This window comes from Patiria miniata, unplaced genomic scaffold (genome assembly GCF_015706575.1).
Source record: "Patiria miniata isolate m_02_andy unplaced genomic scaffold, ASM1570657v1 HiC_scaffold_18, whole genome shotgun sequence".
NCBI lineage: Eukaryota > Metazoa > Echinodermata > Asteroidea > Valvatida > Asterinidae > Patiria > Patiria miniata.
In genome coordinates this window covers 10,663,651-10,677,984 of record NW_024037056.1, presented here as the reverse complement: position 1 = coordinate 10,677,984, position 14,334 = coordinate 10,663,651, and the positions used below count along the sequence as shown (strand labels likewise).

Here is a 14,334-nt window from a genome sequence, read left to right as displayed (position 1 = left end):
AGCTATAGTCCATCATTTGCAGCCATCCGAAAAGTAACAGGCGTAATTACTGTTAAAAAGAAACTTGGTTGAAAGATAGTAAGGGAACTAAACTCCCTGTGAAATTATTCTTTCTGGGAAGCTGTCATTTTGAAGTAATCAACGAAAGAAGGCATTTCCAACGGTGATTCTTAAGAAGCACCCTAGGAAAATTTAAATTAGTAGTTTGTTTTGTTATTCAGCGCAGCGCGCACAAGTATTGGAACGACGCACACGCGCGCGCGGTTGTTATAATTCGTCGGATCAGTGCGCGACGCCGCGTATAGCTGCAATTCAAAACAATTCAAAACATGATTCAGTAACTTTTGATTTGAAATTAAGAATGCTGCTTTTCTCGGAATGTACAGCTGATGCTTAGCTGAAACTTCATCAGGTTAGTTGCTCAGTATCCTTCATTAGATTTTGAACACTTTTGTTGCTTCAAACGAACAAAATGCACTAATTACAAATGATGGACTATAGCTTTAAGAAAAAAAAATGTGTTAACAAAATGTCTTTTTTTGAAAGTGGCCACAAGATTTCAATCAGTATTACAGAATGGGATGAAAAGTGAATGCAATCAATAAATACTGGAATTAAGAAATTGGATCTGTTCAAATTATTAAATTATGTGTGGCTTATGAATAAATTGGGTTGTGGGATGAATTTTGAAAATATGGAGGCGTTGGGTCGGGGGAGGGGTGGGGCTTGGGGAGGGGGAGGGGCTTGGGGAAGGGAAGGGGGAGGGGTGTTATGGTGTTAAGTATATTACTGATGGTTAAAAATAGCCGTGGCAGAGACAAATCTAGGAGGGGATCTCTGTTGGTGCTGTAAGCCAAATTTAGGGCCGAAATCCGCTATTAAGCACAAACTGTTTTTCGCTGTTGTAGTGTTGTCGGTTACCAGTCAAAACAATTATACTCTTGTATTGCCTTGGGATGGTTACCAGTTTAAGTTTAGGCTTACCAAATATGTTTGTTAAGCAGAAATATGTTTGATGAGTAGAAATGTTGGCTTTTGGGGGGGGGGGTGAAATTTGCAACTTGTTTTTTAGGCTGATGGCCAGCGCAAATCTTATCAAGTATATAAATTTGCAAAAAGATTTTCAGAATTGGTTCTCTTGATTGAGCAAAATTTGGAAGGTTTCTCAAATTAAAAATTTCCCAAATTTTACTTGCAGTAAAAAAAAATGCGTCTGGGAAAAAAGAATTATATTTAGAGGTACAATTACTGTTCTTAATCTAGAACCTTAAAATAAAGCGGTTCGTGAGAATTTTTCATATTGGTGCGAGAAATTAAAAAGTAATACAAAATGTTACAAGAACTTGAAAGCTAAAGTAAATAATCGAAAAATTGAGCTGTTTTTCACAGCAAATTAATTAAAATGAATCATCTCGTTTAATCTTAAATTAAAAAAAAAAGAAATTTGAGTTCTTGTATTATTTAGTCTTGAAGCTTATTTGGCCGAAGTTAAATGTTACTAGTGGAAAAAATTTCTTAGATGTTCGGGGAAAATGGCTTTTTGGTAGACGTAGGATTCTGTAGAGTTACCATATAACTTTCTTGAATTGTAGTGAAGTATTAGAACGATACTGCTTGTATTTTATGTTAGGATTGGACAGATTTTGAAGAAAAAAAGTCTCGGTGTTTTGCTTGTTTGCTGTTTTGTAAATAGCAGAACAACAAACAAGGCAACGCTTCTTGTAAGAATGAATATTGTTATTCCGTGTACGTTTGGCAAAGTATTCTTTCGTCTGCATGAAAACAAAATAATTAGACAATAAAAAATATGCCAAAGTAAAAAATTAAGAGAAAATTGATGCACTTGTAATACAGTAAAGTTCAATAATATTTTTAAAATGGAAAATTAACCACAGAATGCTGAATGTGTATTGTCATTAAGGTGGGTCCAGAAATAATGCGTTCTTGTTGAACTGATTTGAAATAGATTGTAGATAATTAACCCTAATGATCCCCAACAAGCCAAACTCCAACACCAGGGTTTGTTGGAATCTGTTAGGATGAGTACTGCACTAGTAAACTGACTGTGCTTTACGTGGGATTAGGCATACCACAAATAAACAGAGTCCAACTGTTGATGTGCACAGTTTACCATATGGCGTTGGAATTTGCAAGGATGAGGAAGGTTCCTAGTAAATCACCCTAGGGAGTTAGGTTAGAGGTGAAACGATACCACGTTTGTATTGTTGTGTCATTTTGAAGCATTTTCGTATCGATATAAGCAATACAAAAAAGAATTGTCACATCCCTATATAATAATAGGCTAGAGTTGACATTTGGGGTCATTTTGTCTTCAGAGATTTCAATAGTTGGTGTTGATCATGTGTTTGTTGCGTTTGAAATGCCCTTTCAAACTGAAATTCGTCAAGAAAAAGAAAAGAAACCAAAATTGCCCGTTCGAAATATCATCCTTGCATAATTTACAAAATACAAGTTGTCCAAGAACTGAAGGCAAAATTTGAATGCCAAAAACAGCTGTAGTGAAGTCACTGAGATTTCGCCTGCACTTTTTCTGCGATCAACAGGGGGCGCTCTATTGTAAACAAGTCGCATGCGTTTTTCAAATTGAATTGTAGTAATGTTTTATGTTCAGGGCTGCTTCATCGCAACGGAAGGATTTAGCCCAAAATGCGTGGCAAGTGTGTGAAACACTAATTTTTTCCCCCAAGAAAAAAAAAAAAAGAAGAAAAAAAAAGATCAGCAGAGTTTTTGGTAAATCTTGTAATATTCTTCAGAATATCTTGGAAGCACTCCATTATTAACAAAAACAACACGCGCATTTTGCGAACGTTAATGAACAATTTTGCCATTGTAAATTCACAAAGATTGTGAAAATTAGCAATGTTGTAAATGTGTTGTTCTTGTATGGAATGCGCCCAAGTTCAAAATTTTTTAATTTTTTTTTTACCATTCAGGGCCAGTAGCAAGCATTTGTGGCTTAAGTCCTTCCGTTGCCATGGATATGCCCTTAGCAATGCTCCGTCAATGTTAGCCTTTATCTTTAGTATTCTTTAATGAGGCCAAATAAACTCACAGTATGTGACGTATTGCACTGTTTGATTGTATTCATTTATCCACAATCCCCCCAAAAAGTCATTGCTCCAAAACAGGATTATTTTGATTCAAAATATCTTTATTCAATGTATCTTTACTCAAAATAGAATTTACAAATTTGTGATGCTAAAAATACATTTTACCCTGCAAATAGAACAGATAATTTCATTTTTTTTGGAAACTATTTATTCAGAAAGAATGTAAGAGGAATATCAACATAATATCTCATTTTGGCACATTTAAATATTTAAAAAATTGGATTCTTTTTTGGTGCCCCCCCCCAATTTTTTTTTTTTTAACAATATCAAAGAAATCTTTGAATTAAAAAACATGATTACGACAAGTAGGTCGACACATTTGTACAATTCTTTGAGGAAATGTACTAAACCAAAATTTTTGGTAAATGAAATTGTAAAATTAAGCTTTAATCAACATCTTAAAAAACTTTAGATAATGGAATACTTTTAAGCTGCTTTTTTTTTCATACATAGCACACAAATTGATAATAATTTATACAAGTACCTTGATTATAATATCAATAATTTCATCTTTCAAAAAAATTTGTGTAAATCAACCACAAATTGATAGAAACACATTGAGGCTGATCAATTTATTGATTGGTCAAATGATCAATTTGTTTTATTGGTACACTGATCGATTGATTGATTAGTTGATTAAGCAGTGTATTGATTGGTTAATTGATCAAAGTATTGATCAGTGGACTGATCAAATTGAGTGGTTAGTTGATATTTATTGATTGATCAAGTTATTGATGATAGACTAATCAATTTATTGATTGGAAGGCTGATCAATTTATTGATTGGAAGGCTGATAATTTATTGCTTAAAAGGCTGATCAGTTTATTGATTGGAAGGCCAATCAAGTTATTGATTGGAAGGCTGATCAATTTATTGATTGGAAGGCTGATCAATTTATTGATTGGAAGGCTGATCAATTTATTGATTGGAAGGCTGATCAATTTATTGATTGGAAGGCCAATCAATTTATAGCTTGAAAGGCTGATCAGTTTATTGATTGGAAGGCCGATCGATTTATTGATTGGAAGGTCGATTAATTTATTGATTGGTACAATTAGCAATCTATTGATCGTTTTCCTTATCAGTTGCTGGATGTATCGATTGATAATCTTTCTAGTACACCTTCATGGACTGCTCAAACATGGCCGCCAGGTCTCCTTCAGTCTGCTCTCGCGGTGCCAGCTTGGTCACTCTTTTCTAAAAAAAATATAAATTTTTTTTTTTATTGTACAGCCACTTTTTATTAGGGACCTACCAATTTTTATTTCAAACAAATTCTAAAAATGTTGACCAAGTCATCACAGACTTAAGCTCTGTCAAAAGAATAATTTGCTGCCAAACCAGCTCAAAAACATTACTGGCCTTTTCAAGGTCTCAATGGTTTTCAGAACTAAAATACATTGACAAATTGGGGAACCACCAACATAGGGCTGGATAGCTCAGTTGGTAGAGCACCAGAATAGCAATCCGGAGGTCGCAGGTTCAAACCCGCTCCAGTCAATGTCTTTGTTCAACTTTTTTTTCCATTTTACCTGAGGCAGCGTTCCTTTGACCAGGTCCGGAATGTCATCCTTGGTGTAGCCCAATGCCATCAAGCCGTCGTCAACCTCCAAATCGTACATGTACTCCCGCATCAAGTCAGCGACCACTTTCCCTGCATCTTCCTTCTTGATGTTGGTGATATCAGCGCCTTGAATGAAAAATCGTTTAAAAAAGACAGTGTTGTGATAGTGGACCACTCCTTTGTCGATCAAACAGTGCCCACTGACCAATCAGATCACGACTTTTGGTCATGTGACCACGGAAGCTCGGTCAGACGTTGCATCAAGCACTTTCTGAAAAATGTGTCTACATGTATGTGTATGCACATAACACATGCCGTGTAAACTCTCTGCTAACATCTACAGAATTCGTTTTTTGTCTTGATTCAGTTTGAGCTAACTGTGACAGATGAGTTCTTTGTTTGATTACCTAGCATCTCCGCAGCTTTGAGGTGTCTCTCCGGGCACATCGGAGCGGTGAACTGGAAGACGGCTGGTGCTGTCATGACAACGGACAAACCGTGGGGCTGTCAATAGAAAACAAATAATTGAGGACCTCCAAAATATCGTGGAAGTGCTGTGCCAATCCACAGATTCAGTTTTGCAAAAATTAAAGATTTATTAAGTCCAACGATATCCTTCTTTTCCCCAAGTTGACATGACTTTTTTCAATGCAGTTGAATTTATTCTAAATGTTTCTGGACGTTGCCATCATCTCTCTGTGAAATGTCTAAGATACATACACCTTGTTGTACAAAGGAATCATGCACATACTTGTAGGGACTTACCACAATGGGATGGTCTGTCGTATAATCCTTGGCCTGAAACTTCTTGACCATTCCAGCGATTGGATAAGACATTCCATGACTGCCAAAAATCCAAAACAATAAACAATTTCTGCGACAAAGACAAAAATCTGTCCAACTATATCATACAGGGTCGGTAAAATCAAAACAAAACCCAAATGTTGGGACTATTGTTTTAGTAAAGTTCTGCATGTAGCACTTTCAAAATCTAGGATATGAAAACCCAATTCATTAACTTTCTTTTTGTACAAGAATCATTCATATCACTCATGTAATTTTCAAGTAACGGAATTTTAAAACACAACCACCATTTTAAAGTTCTGTCCACAGATCACAAAAAAGTGTGCGTTCTTTCAGCAAATCGAAAACAATTCACACACATCCCTATGTGACTTGTTTTCGTTTTGCTGACAGAACACTTACCTTTTCGTGATCCGTGGACAGAACTTTAAAACGGTGGTTGTGTTTAAAAAAAAACCTGAAACTTACAAGAGCCATTTGAATGATTCTTTACTAAACGAAAGCTTATGAATTGGGCTTTCATATCCTAGATATTGAAAGTGCTACTTGCAAAACTTCACTAAACAACGGTTCCGACATTTGGGTTGTTTGGTTGACCATTATCACTTACAGGAATCTCTAGATATGCATGTTAAACCCAACAGATTTCAATTTAACACGTTTTGCATCGGACTAACCACAAGTGTACACCGGCGTTCCCAAATCCCACTCCAGCGAACACACTAGCGAGATGCATGGCCGACCGCGCCTCAAAATCCTCTGGATCCTTAACAGACCTGCGAAACAACGGCATGGAAAGTGTCAAAACAATAGGGGGTGGTGTCCAAAGCTAGACTGGTGCCATATGACACTGACAGGAACATGATTTCAAAACAATTGAGGGGCGGGGAAGGGGGGGGGGTTGGAGAAGGGGTGGACAGTAGAGAGAAGGCTGGGGGAGGATCAGACAGTTCTGGGTTGTATTTTTACCTCTTGAAGTACTTCTTGATTACTCGCATGGATTCCATAGACCAGATGTCACTGATAGGATTACTGCCTTGGTAGGCGGGGCGCTCGATGGGGTTGCTTGGCCGCGGTGTTCGCTGGTCGTAGGCGATCGCCGTGTAGGACTCCAACGCATGACTAAGAAAAAGCACAAATCCGGTTGCAGTAAGCCCGGTTCATACTCGGCGCGAAAGCAAACGCGAATTTGTGACGTCATGGCAGGTTTTCGCGCTGCGAATTCACAAAAGTTGAACACATCTCCGGCGAATTTCGCAGCGAATGCTCCCCTGACGGCAAATTCGCATTGCATTCACTTTCGCGCCGAGTATGAACCGGGCTTTTGAAATGTTGAATGTTGTGATATGTACCGACAATCTTTATTCTATTAAAGCTTGCCTATTGTCTGGCTGTCGTATACTTAATAAACCAAAACAATTTTTTAAATCACAGCAGAAAAAGACATTCAAGCAACCGGTTTATTGACAATGTACTAAATTACTAAAGTTTCTGCCTCTGATGACATCACAGTTTTGCACATGAATATGCAAAATCTGTATTAGCATAAAACCAACCATGCCCTGAACACCCCGGTACTGACAATACAGAGACAGCAAAATGAAGGTAAATTTTTACACAAAGGTATATTTCATTGATTTCATGAAGCAAATTTTCTATTGCAGGACCATTAATTGTGAATTGCAGCCATAAGCCAGAGAAGAATTGTGTATTTCGCGGCTACGGCTTCAATTTTTGCCTTTGGTGAACTATGGTGAAAAGCCATAGCCATAGCCCTAGACGATAATCATATATCACACATGGATAAGGCTGTATTTACACATGTGCCTATGGAAGAAGCTAAAAGCCACTTCCCATAGACATGTGTTACAGTGAATTGCGTATTTTGTGGCTATGGCTTCAATTTTGGTCTTTGGTGAACTATGGTGAAAAGCAATAGCCATAGCCATAGACGATAATCATATCACACATGGATAAGGCTGTGTTTACACATGTGCCTATGGAAGTAGCTATAAGCCACTTCCCATAGACATGTGTTACTGCAAGCCATAGGCATGTAATGCTTGATTTTTACCAGAGGACATCAAAGCCGCTGTAGGTAGCCACTCTGGCCGGCATGTGCATGACGTGCAGAGGATCCACAATGCCTAGCAGTGGTCTGATCGCTCGGCTACCAATCCCTGGGGGGAAAAGAGACAAATACAACAGGTTAAAGGTATAGTCCATCTTTTGTAATTTGTGCATTTTGTTTTTTTGAAGCAACAAACGTGCTCAAAATCTAAAGAAGGGTGCTGAACAGCTAACCTGATGAAGTTTCAGCTCAGCTTCAGCTGTATATTTCGAGAAAAACAACATTCTAGGATCTTGATTTCAAATCAAAAGTTGCTGAATCATGTTTTGAATTGGGCCTGAATTCAGCGCCCGAGACATGTTCTCACTGAGCCGATTGCAGCTACGCGATGTCGCGCACCGATCCGACGAATTATAGCAACCGCGTGTGCGTCGTGCCAACGCTTGCACGCACTTCGCCTATTGAAAAAAACGAACTCCTAACGGAAATTTCCAATGGTGCTTCTTTAGAGACACACCTTTAGAAAGGCCTTCTTTCGTTGATTTCTTCAAAATGACAGCTTGCCAGAAAGAATAATTTCACAGGGAGTAGTCCCCTTACTATCTTTCAACCAAGTATGTTTTTCAACAATAAATACGCCAGTTATTTTTTGGATAACTGCAAATGATGGACTCTGGCTTTAACCACAACATATATTGGAAATCCAAAATTGTTGGCCAACGGGGGAAAAAAGAGCTATAGCTAATGAATAGACCTGTGTGTGTCTTTGGAAAGTAGCACGGCAATTTGACATAGCCGTAGTCACATGGAAAGTATTATAAAATCTCTCCCAATTTGTATTTTGCACAATGCAAAGCTTCAATTTACAATTATTCAAGTTTTGATTAGTTCGAAATTTGAGTGGAAAATCGAGCTGAAATGCTGTGTTTAAAGGGAAAATACAACATTTGCAAACATCGAAAAATAAAATGACGAAGTTTTTACGAAATACCTTACAGAATGTTGGTAAATGACAGTCTAAAGCATTCTGTAAAATTATGGCACCTGGTGTGAAGTCATTTTCAAGAAAATTGTATTTTTGTTTACATTTCCAACGGTGGTCGGCCGACCACCGTAGGAAAAACCTAACCATTTTTTACTACTGCTCCAAATTTACCATTTTTTTCAGTCCAATTTTGTTTGCTAATTGGTTTTATGTTCATGAATGGGTGCAGGTCAGCTAGACTGGTTCCCTTAGCATACAATTTTCCGGCACCTGTAAATTGATCCATTTCATCTTCAGTGGAGTCAGGGAACCAGACTACTTGAAATTTTTTGTTTTTCTTGGTTTTTCCAGCATTTTCGAAAACAAAACTTCAAACATGTCAGTGTAACAATAATTTGATCTATTATACTAACCCCTCAAATAGTTCATTTCTGAAAATTAAAGTATAAGCCAATGATGTACATTCCCTTTAAACTGAAATGAATATCACTGAATGTCGTTTCTTCGGTCACAATGTAGACCAGGGATTGTTATAAAAGAAAGCCTCTGTACTGATGACGTCACACTTTGTTTACGCGTGTGCTTTCCTATGGTGCTCAGTGGACCGTGGGCCCCCACTGGCTCCATAGGAAAGTGCACATGTAAACAAAGTGCGACGTCATCAGTACAGACGCATATTACACATTTAACAAGAGACGTTTTTATCTGCATACCTGTCTTTGCCCTGAGAGGCAGGTAGTCAAAGATGGCAACTCCTGTGGTTTCGCTTCCAGTGCCTGCAGTGGTGGGAACTTTGACAAAAAAAGGAACAAATAAATAAATAAACAACAATGAAACATCTAAAAGTTTACAGATAAATTACCAATGTATCCTGCCAGAATGAAAAAGTCAGGCTGCCTCACTTGTACAATTTGTGAATTTAAAGGGAATATACATCATTTGCTTTTGCTGTAATTTTCAGAAATGGATGGAATTGGGGGTTGGAAATATATAGCAAATATAGTTACACTGACATTTTGAGGTTTTGGGTTCGAAAATGCTAAAAAAACAATCATTTTCCTGTAGTCTGGTTCCCTGACTCCATATAAGAAGAAACAGAGCAGTTTACATACATTGGGGAAATGTAAGGTCAGGGAACCAGTCTAGCTGGCTTGTACCCGTTCATAGGTGTGTAATCAATTGCAAACAAGTGCGATGGTCAATTGGGGCCAGTATTTGAAAAAAAAAGCCAGTTTTTTTCAACGCTGGTCGGCCGACCAGCGTTGGAAATTGATACATAAATACCACTTTTCTTGAAAATGTCAGTATACCAGGTGCCATGATTTTACAGGATGCTTTACACTGTCATTCAGTAACAGTCCAGCAAGGTATTTCAATATGATTTGGTAGTTTTCTTTTTTGATGTTTGCAAATGTTGTATTTTCCTTTAAGGTCACTCCAATTATAAAGCAGTTAGCAGAATTTGTTGTTGTTGCTTATGCTGCACTTTTCAGATTTTTGTTGTCTGAAAAAGAAATCAATTAAATTTTTGTAAGGACATTATAGAGATTCCAGTATTGGATTTTGCCCTTTCTTGAAGTAACTTTATGAGCACTGTATACTCGGTGTTGTCCAAGAGCTTGTGACAAAGACTCTCAAGCTAGCTTGGGTGCGAATCAAACCCACGACCTTCCACTAAGTAGCGTAGATGTCTGAACCATGGAACCACCGAGCTTGCTAAAATTTGGTGGCTGGTTCGAATCCACAGTAGCAGTGGGTACTGCAATGAAGCTTGACTTACCGGCCAGCAGCGGTTTGACTTCCCCCCGGACCGGCATGCCTTTTCCGACCGGTGCGTTGACGTAGTCAAGGAAGTCAGCCTCTGGATTGCTAGCGTAGAGATTAGCTGCCTTGCAGGTGTCCATGACGGAACCACCACCAACAGCTAGGTAAGCGTCGTATCCACCAGCCTTGGCAAAGGCTATCGCTTCTTTGAAGCTGATGGAAGAAGGATTGTTGGACTAGTCCATTAACTTTAGAGGGCGATGATGTTTGTGTTCTTAGGCCAGACACTTTATAACAACATCTTTCTAAACTCACGATCTGTACATTAAATGTTGTAGAGTGCTGTGGTCAAACAGTTACAGGTTCTGACTTGTGGGTTATTAACTTTGACAAGGAACACTCTACTTGTGATCTTGGGCAAGACACTTTACTACAATTGCCTTTTCCCCTCCCAGGATTTGAATGTTAACTGCTGTAGAGTGCTGTGGTCCAATGGTTATGGGTTCTGACTCGTGGTCATTAAAGATATAGTCCGTCATTTGTAATTTGTGCATTTTGTTCGTTTGAAGCAACAAAAGTGTTCAAAATCTAATGAAGGATAATGAACAACTAACCTGATGAAGTTTCAGCTCAGCTTCAGCTGTTTATTCCGAGAAAAACAGCATTCTAGGATCTCAATTTCAAATCAAAAGTTGCTGAATCATGTTTTGAATTGTTTTCAATTGCAGCTATACGCGATGTCGCGCACTGATGCGACAAATTATAGCAACCGCGCGCGCCTGTGCGTCGTGCCAATGCTTGCGCGCGCTGCGCCAAATAACAAAACGAACTACTAATTTAAATTTTCCTACGGTGCGTCTCAAGATGCACCGTTGGAAAGGCCTTTTTTCGTTGATTACTTCAAAATGATAGCTGCTAGAAAGATTAATTTCACAGGGAGTTTAGTCCACTTACTATCTTTCAACCGAGTATGTTTTTCATAAATAATACGCCAGTTACTTTTTCGGATGGCTGCAAATGATCGACTATAGCTTTAAACCTTGACAGGGAACATGGTACTTGTGTTCTTGGGCAAGACACTCGACTTCAATTGCCTTTCTACGCACTGTATGCCAACTGTTGTAGAATGATGTAGTCCAATGGTTTCAGGGTTCTGACTTGTGGATTTATACCTTGACAGGGAACACTATAGTTGTGTTTTTGGGCAAGACACTTTACCACAATTGTCAGTCTCCATCCAGGAGTACAAATGGGTAGCTGTGTGGGTGGAGATCTAATTGGGCTGATCCTTACACTGCTGCAGAAAACTGGTCTCATGGCCTGATGAACAGGGGTAATATATTCAATTTGAACCCCCCCCCCCCACCACCCCACCACTCCCCACCCCGAATCCCCAACCCTAAATTGAAAAGTCTAGTTGTTACCTGACATCCGTTGGTTCAACTCTGACGTTCTGAAACACGTCGTGACTGACATGATGACGTTGAAGTGACTCCAACACTGCCGTCATGATAGGCAGACTTGCTATCTGTAAAAAACAAATATAATGTGCGAACAAAAATATAAAATAAAATGTTGTAAATCTTTGGACAAAACCCTTTAATTAAATTGTCATGAACTTGAACAAGAAAAATTGTCTCACCAAATTTTAGAAATTACATTAACATTGCTTACCGTCTTGTCCGTCATGACGCAAACTTTCTTGGCACCAAGATTTTGGAAATCCTGAAGAAAAAAAAGGAATTTTTAAACAAAGATACTAGTTCATATTAAACTGGTTTATATAAAAACTCCATAAAATTATAAGAAAAATAGTTGCCTGTTACAGCAAGATGGATCAATTTTTTTTTAACAAGGTTTTAGAAAGCACTGATGATATGTACATGTATTCATGAAAAGAAAGTAAAATTCAAGTTCATAATGTAATTTAACTTCTCAAAACTGGTTTACATACAGACTCCATAAAATTAACAGAAAAATAGTTGCCTTTTACAGCAAGATGGATCAAGTTTTTTACAAGGTTTCAAAAAGCACTGATGAGCATACAATGCTGATGATATAATTGAAGGGATAAATTGAAGTACAATTATATTTTCAATGAGTAACTTTGTGTTTGTAAAAAGTATTTTTAAACTTACCATTCCGACTTCTTGGGTGACTCCCTTGCCGTACCTAATGTTGGAACATGCCATCTTGAAAAAGGAGAAACAAAGTAAAATTCAAGTTCAATATGTAAGTTAACATTCTCAATACTCGAGCTGCAAGAACCCTCTCCCCCCCCCCCCCAAAAAAAGAAAGTGAATTGTATATTTTCATGTCATCAATTAAAGCAAATTTACTAAAACATCTGTGGTCATGAAGGGACTTTTAATACTGACCTCGAAGGCATATTCTGGCTGGCTCGCCCCAGTTGAGGAGCAAGCATGCTTGGGTATCGTGGGTTGGTTTAACCGGAAGGCTTGGGAGTGGGCGGGGCATCGACATCTGAGAAGAAAACCATTTGAGCAGTTATTAATATCTATCTGTTATGACTAAAACTGGTGAGGTTGATAATGGTGATGATGATGGCGATGAAGTGGTGGTGATGAATGATTGAATTTTGATGGTGAATATAAGATTGATGACGTTGAAATGATGTTAAATATGAGATTGATGATGTTGAAATGATGGTGAATATTATGACAGTGGTGATATTGACATGAGGGTGAATGTGAGTAGTGATAAGGCCGAATAAAAAAAATTAGCAGTTTCTCGTCTGGCCTTGTTTTTAAAAATGAAGGAGGCCAGCTGTTTTTTCTCCTTTTTTTTCCATAGATGGCGGATTTTACAAGATGGTCGATGGATTCTTAAATTTTCACTCTATTTTGCTGATAAAAAATTGTGTCCGATAACCCTTTCTACATAGATACGATTTTGTTGGAAACAAATATGAAGACAAAATATGGACAATATATAGGCCCCTATCATGCGTATTTGCAAGATATGGAAAGATTCCCATATCTGGCCATCACTTGTCACTCTGTGCACAAACCCTATGAGACTGGTCTGAAAATTTCTAAGTGTTTTCTCACTAAATACTTCCATATTTTCCCTGGGCCTATATTTGACTTTTTATGACATATTATCACTTTCTGATGACTGATAGGTCACTGAAGGGAAAAATTTGTGATGGCCAGATATGGGAATCTATCCCAAAATATATTTCAAATGTATGAATTTATATTAAAAAAAGAAGGATTTTTAAAGGAGGCGGCCAGGAAAAAAGGAAGCAGCTCCCTTCCCACATGAGAAACTGGTTTATTTTCTTTGTTTGGCATAATTAATATACAATTAATGTCTGGAACTAAGTTTACTATACTACTTTTAGTTTTAATGTTACATGGTGAAACAAAGTTTCAAATGTAATCATGAACATTTGAAAGGTGCTGCAGATATATGATAATATGACATTAATTAAGTTAATCAAAAGAGGATCTTTTTCTACAATCACACAATGCACCACGACAAAGATGCGTTGCCAATGGTTACGAAGCTTCACTTTTAACTTTTCTCAGGGAACTGTGGTCAGTACATACAATAGACCATGGAGAAATTCCAAACTTCCACAACGCAACTACATGTAACTCACAAGTCACATTCACATTTTTCACAAGCGTAAAAATGGGTCTGAGGAATTTAAGCTGAGTAATCACGAAAACACCGACTTACGCAGCCTTCCCAACGTCTTGTAAGAGACGAAGTATGTTGGCCTGTGCACCACCTGCCATTGTTGAGATTGCAATTCCAAAAACTCTTCAAAACAGCTGGAAATTGATGCTACTTTTGCGCTACGATGCGATGTTGCACACTGCACGCTTCATGCGTTATAAATCTTAACATGGTAGTCTTTTTTTCGAGACGTTTTTATTCTGCGTGTGATGTCAGTATCATACACAATTAATGTCAGAAATAACGTTTTACAAAATAAATGTGATTAAAACTAACTGAACATGTTTTAGTTTAAATATATTGATAA

The 14,334-nt window shown here is 37.8% G+C and overlaps 1 protein-coding gene and 1 non-coding gene across 2 annotated transcripts; one reads left to right on the top strand and one right to left on the bottom strand.

The window, feature by feature from the left end:
- Positions 1–3,983: 3,983 nt before the first annotated feature.
- On the bottom strand, positions 3,984–14,208 carry LOC119724566 (hydroxyacid-oxoacid transhydrogenase, mitochondrial-like). The gene is made up of 14 exons (XM_038195667.1): positions 14,028–14,208; positions 12,698–12,803; positions 12,458–12,511; positions 11,994–12,044; positions 11,744–11,847; positions 10,336–10,532; positions 9,269–9,346; positions 7,574–7,679; positions 6,469–6,621; positions 6,177–6,275; positions 5,461–5,539; positions 5,103–5,199; positions 4,664–4,821; positions 3,984–4,328 (listed from the first exon to the last, which is right to left on the bottom strand). Exons 1-14 carry the CDS (start codon positions 14,084–14,086, stop codon positions 4,245–4,247), a joined length of 1,425 nt encoding a protein of 474 aa, XP_038051595.1. The 5' UTR covers positions 14,087–14,208; the 3' UTR covers positions 3,984–4,244.
- Positions 4,560–4,631, top strand: Trnaa-agc. Its single transcript has one exon. It is a non-coding gene; the product is annotated as a tRNA-Ala (tRNA).
- Positions 14,209–14,334: the final 126 nt, after the last annotated feature.

Excerpts from the sequence above, each read along its gene's own strand:
- LOC119724566 (XM_038195667.1), bottom strand. The coding sequence starts at position 14,086 with ATGGCAGGTGGTGCACAGGCCAACATACTTCGTCTCTTACAAGACGTT. Across the intron at positions 5,540-6,176 it reads AACGCCGGTGTACACTTGTG|TCATGGAATGTCTTATCCAA; the intron begins GTTAGTCCGATG and ends GATTTTTGGCAG. Across the intron at positions 4,329-4,663 it reads TCAAAGGAACGCTGCCTCAG|AAAAGAGTGACCAAGCTGGC; the intron begins GTAAAATGGAAA and ends TATTTTTTTTAG.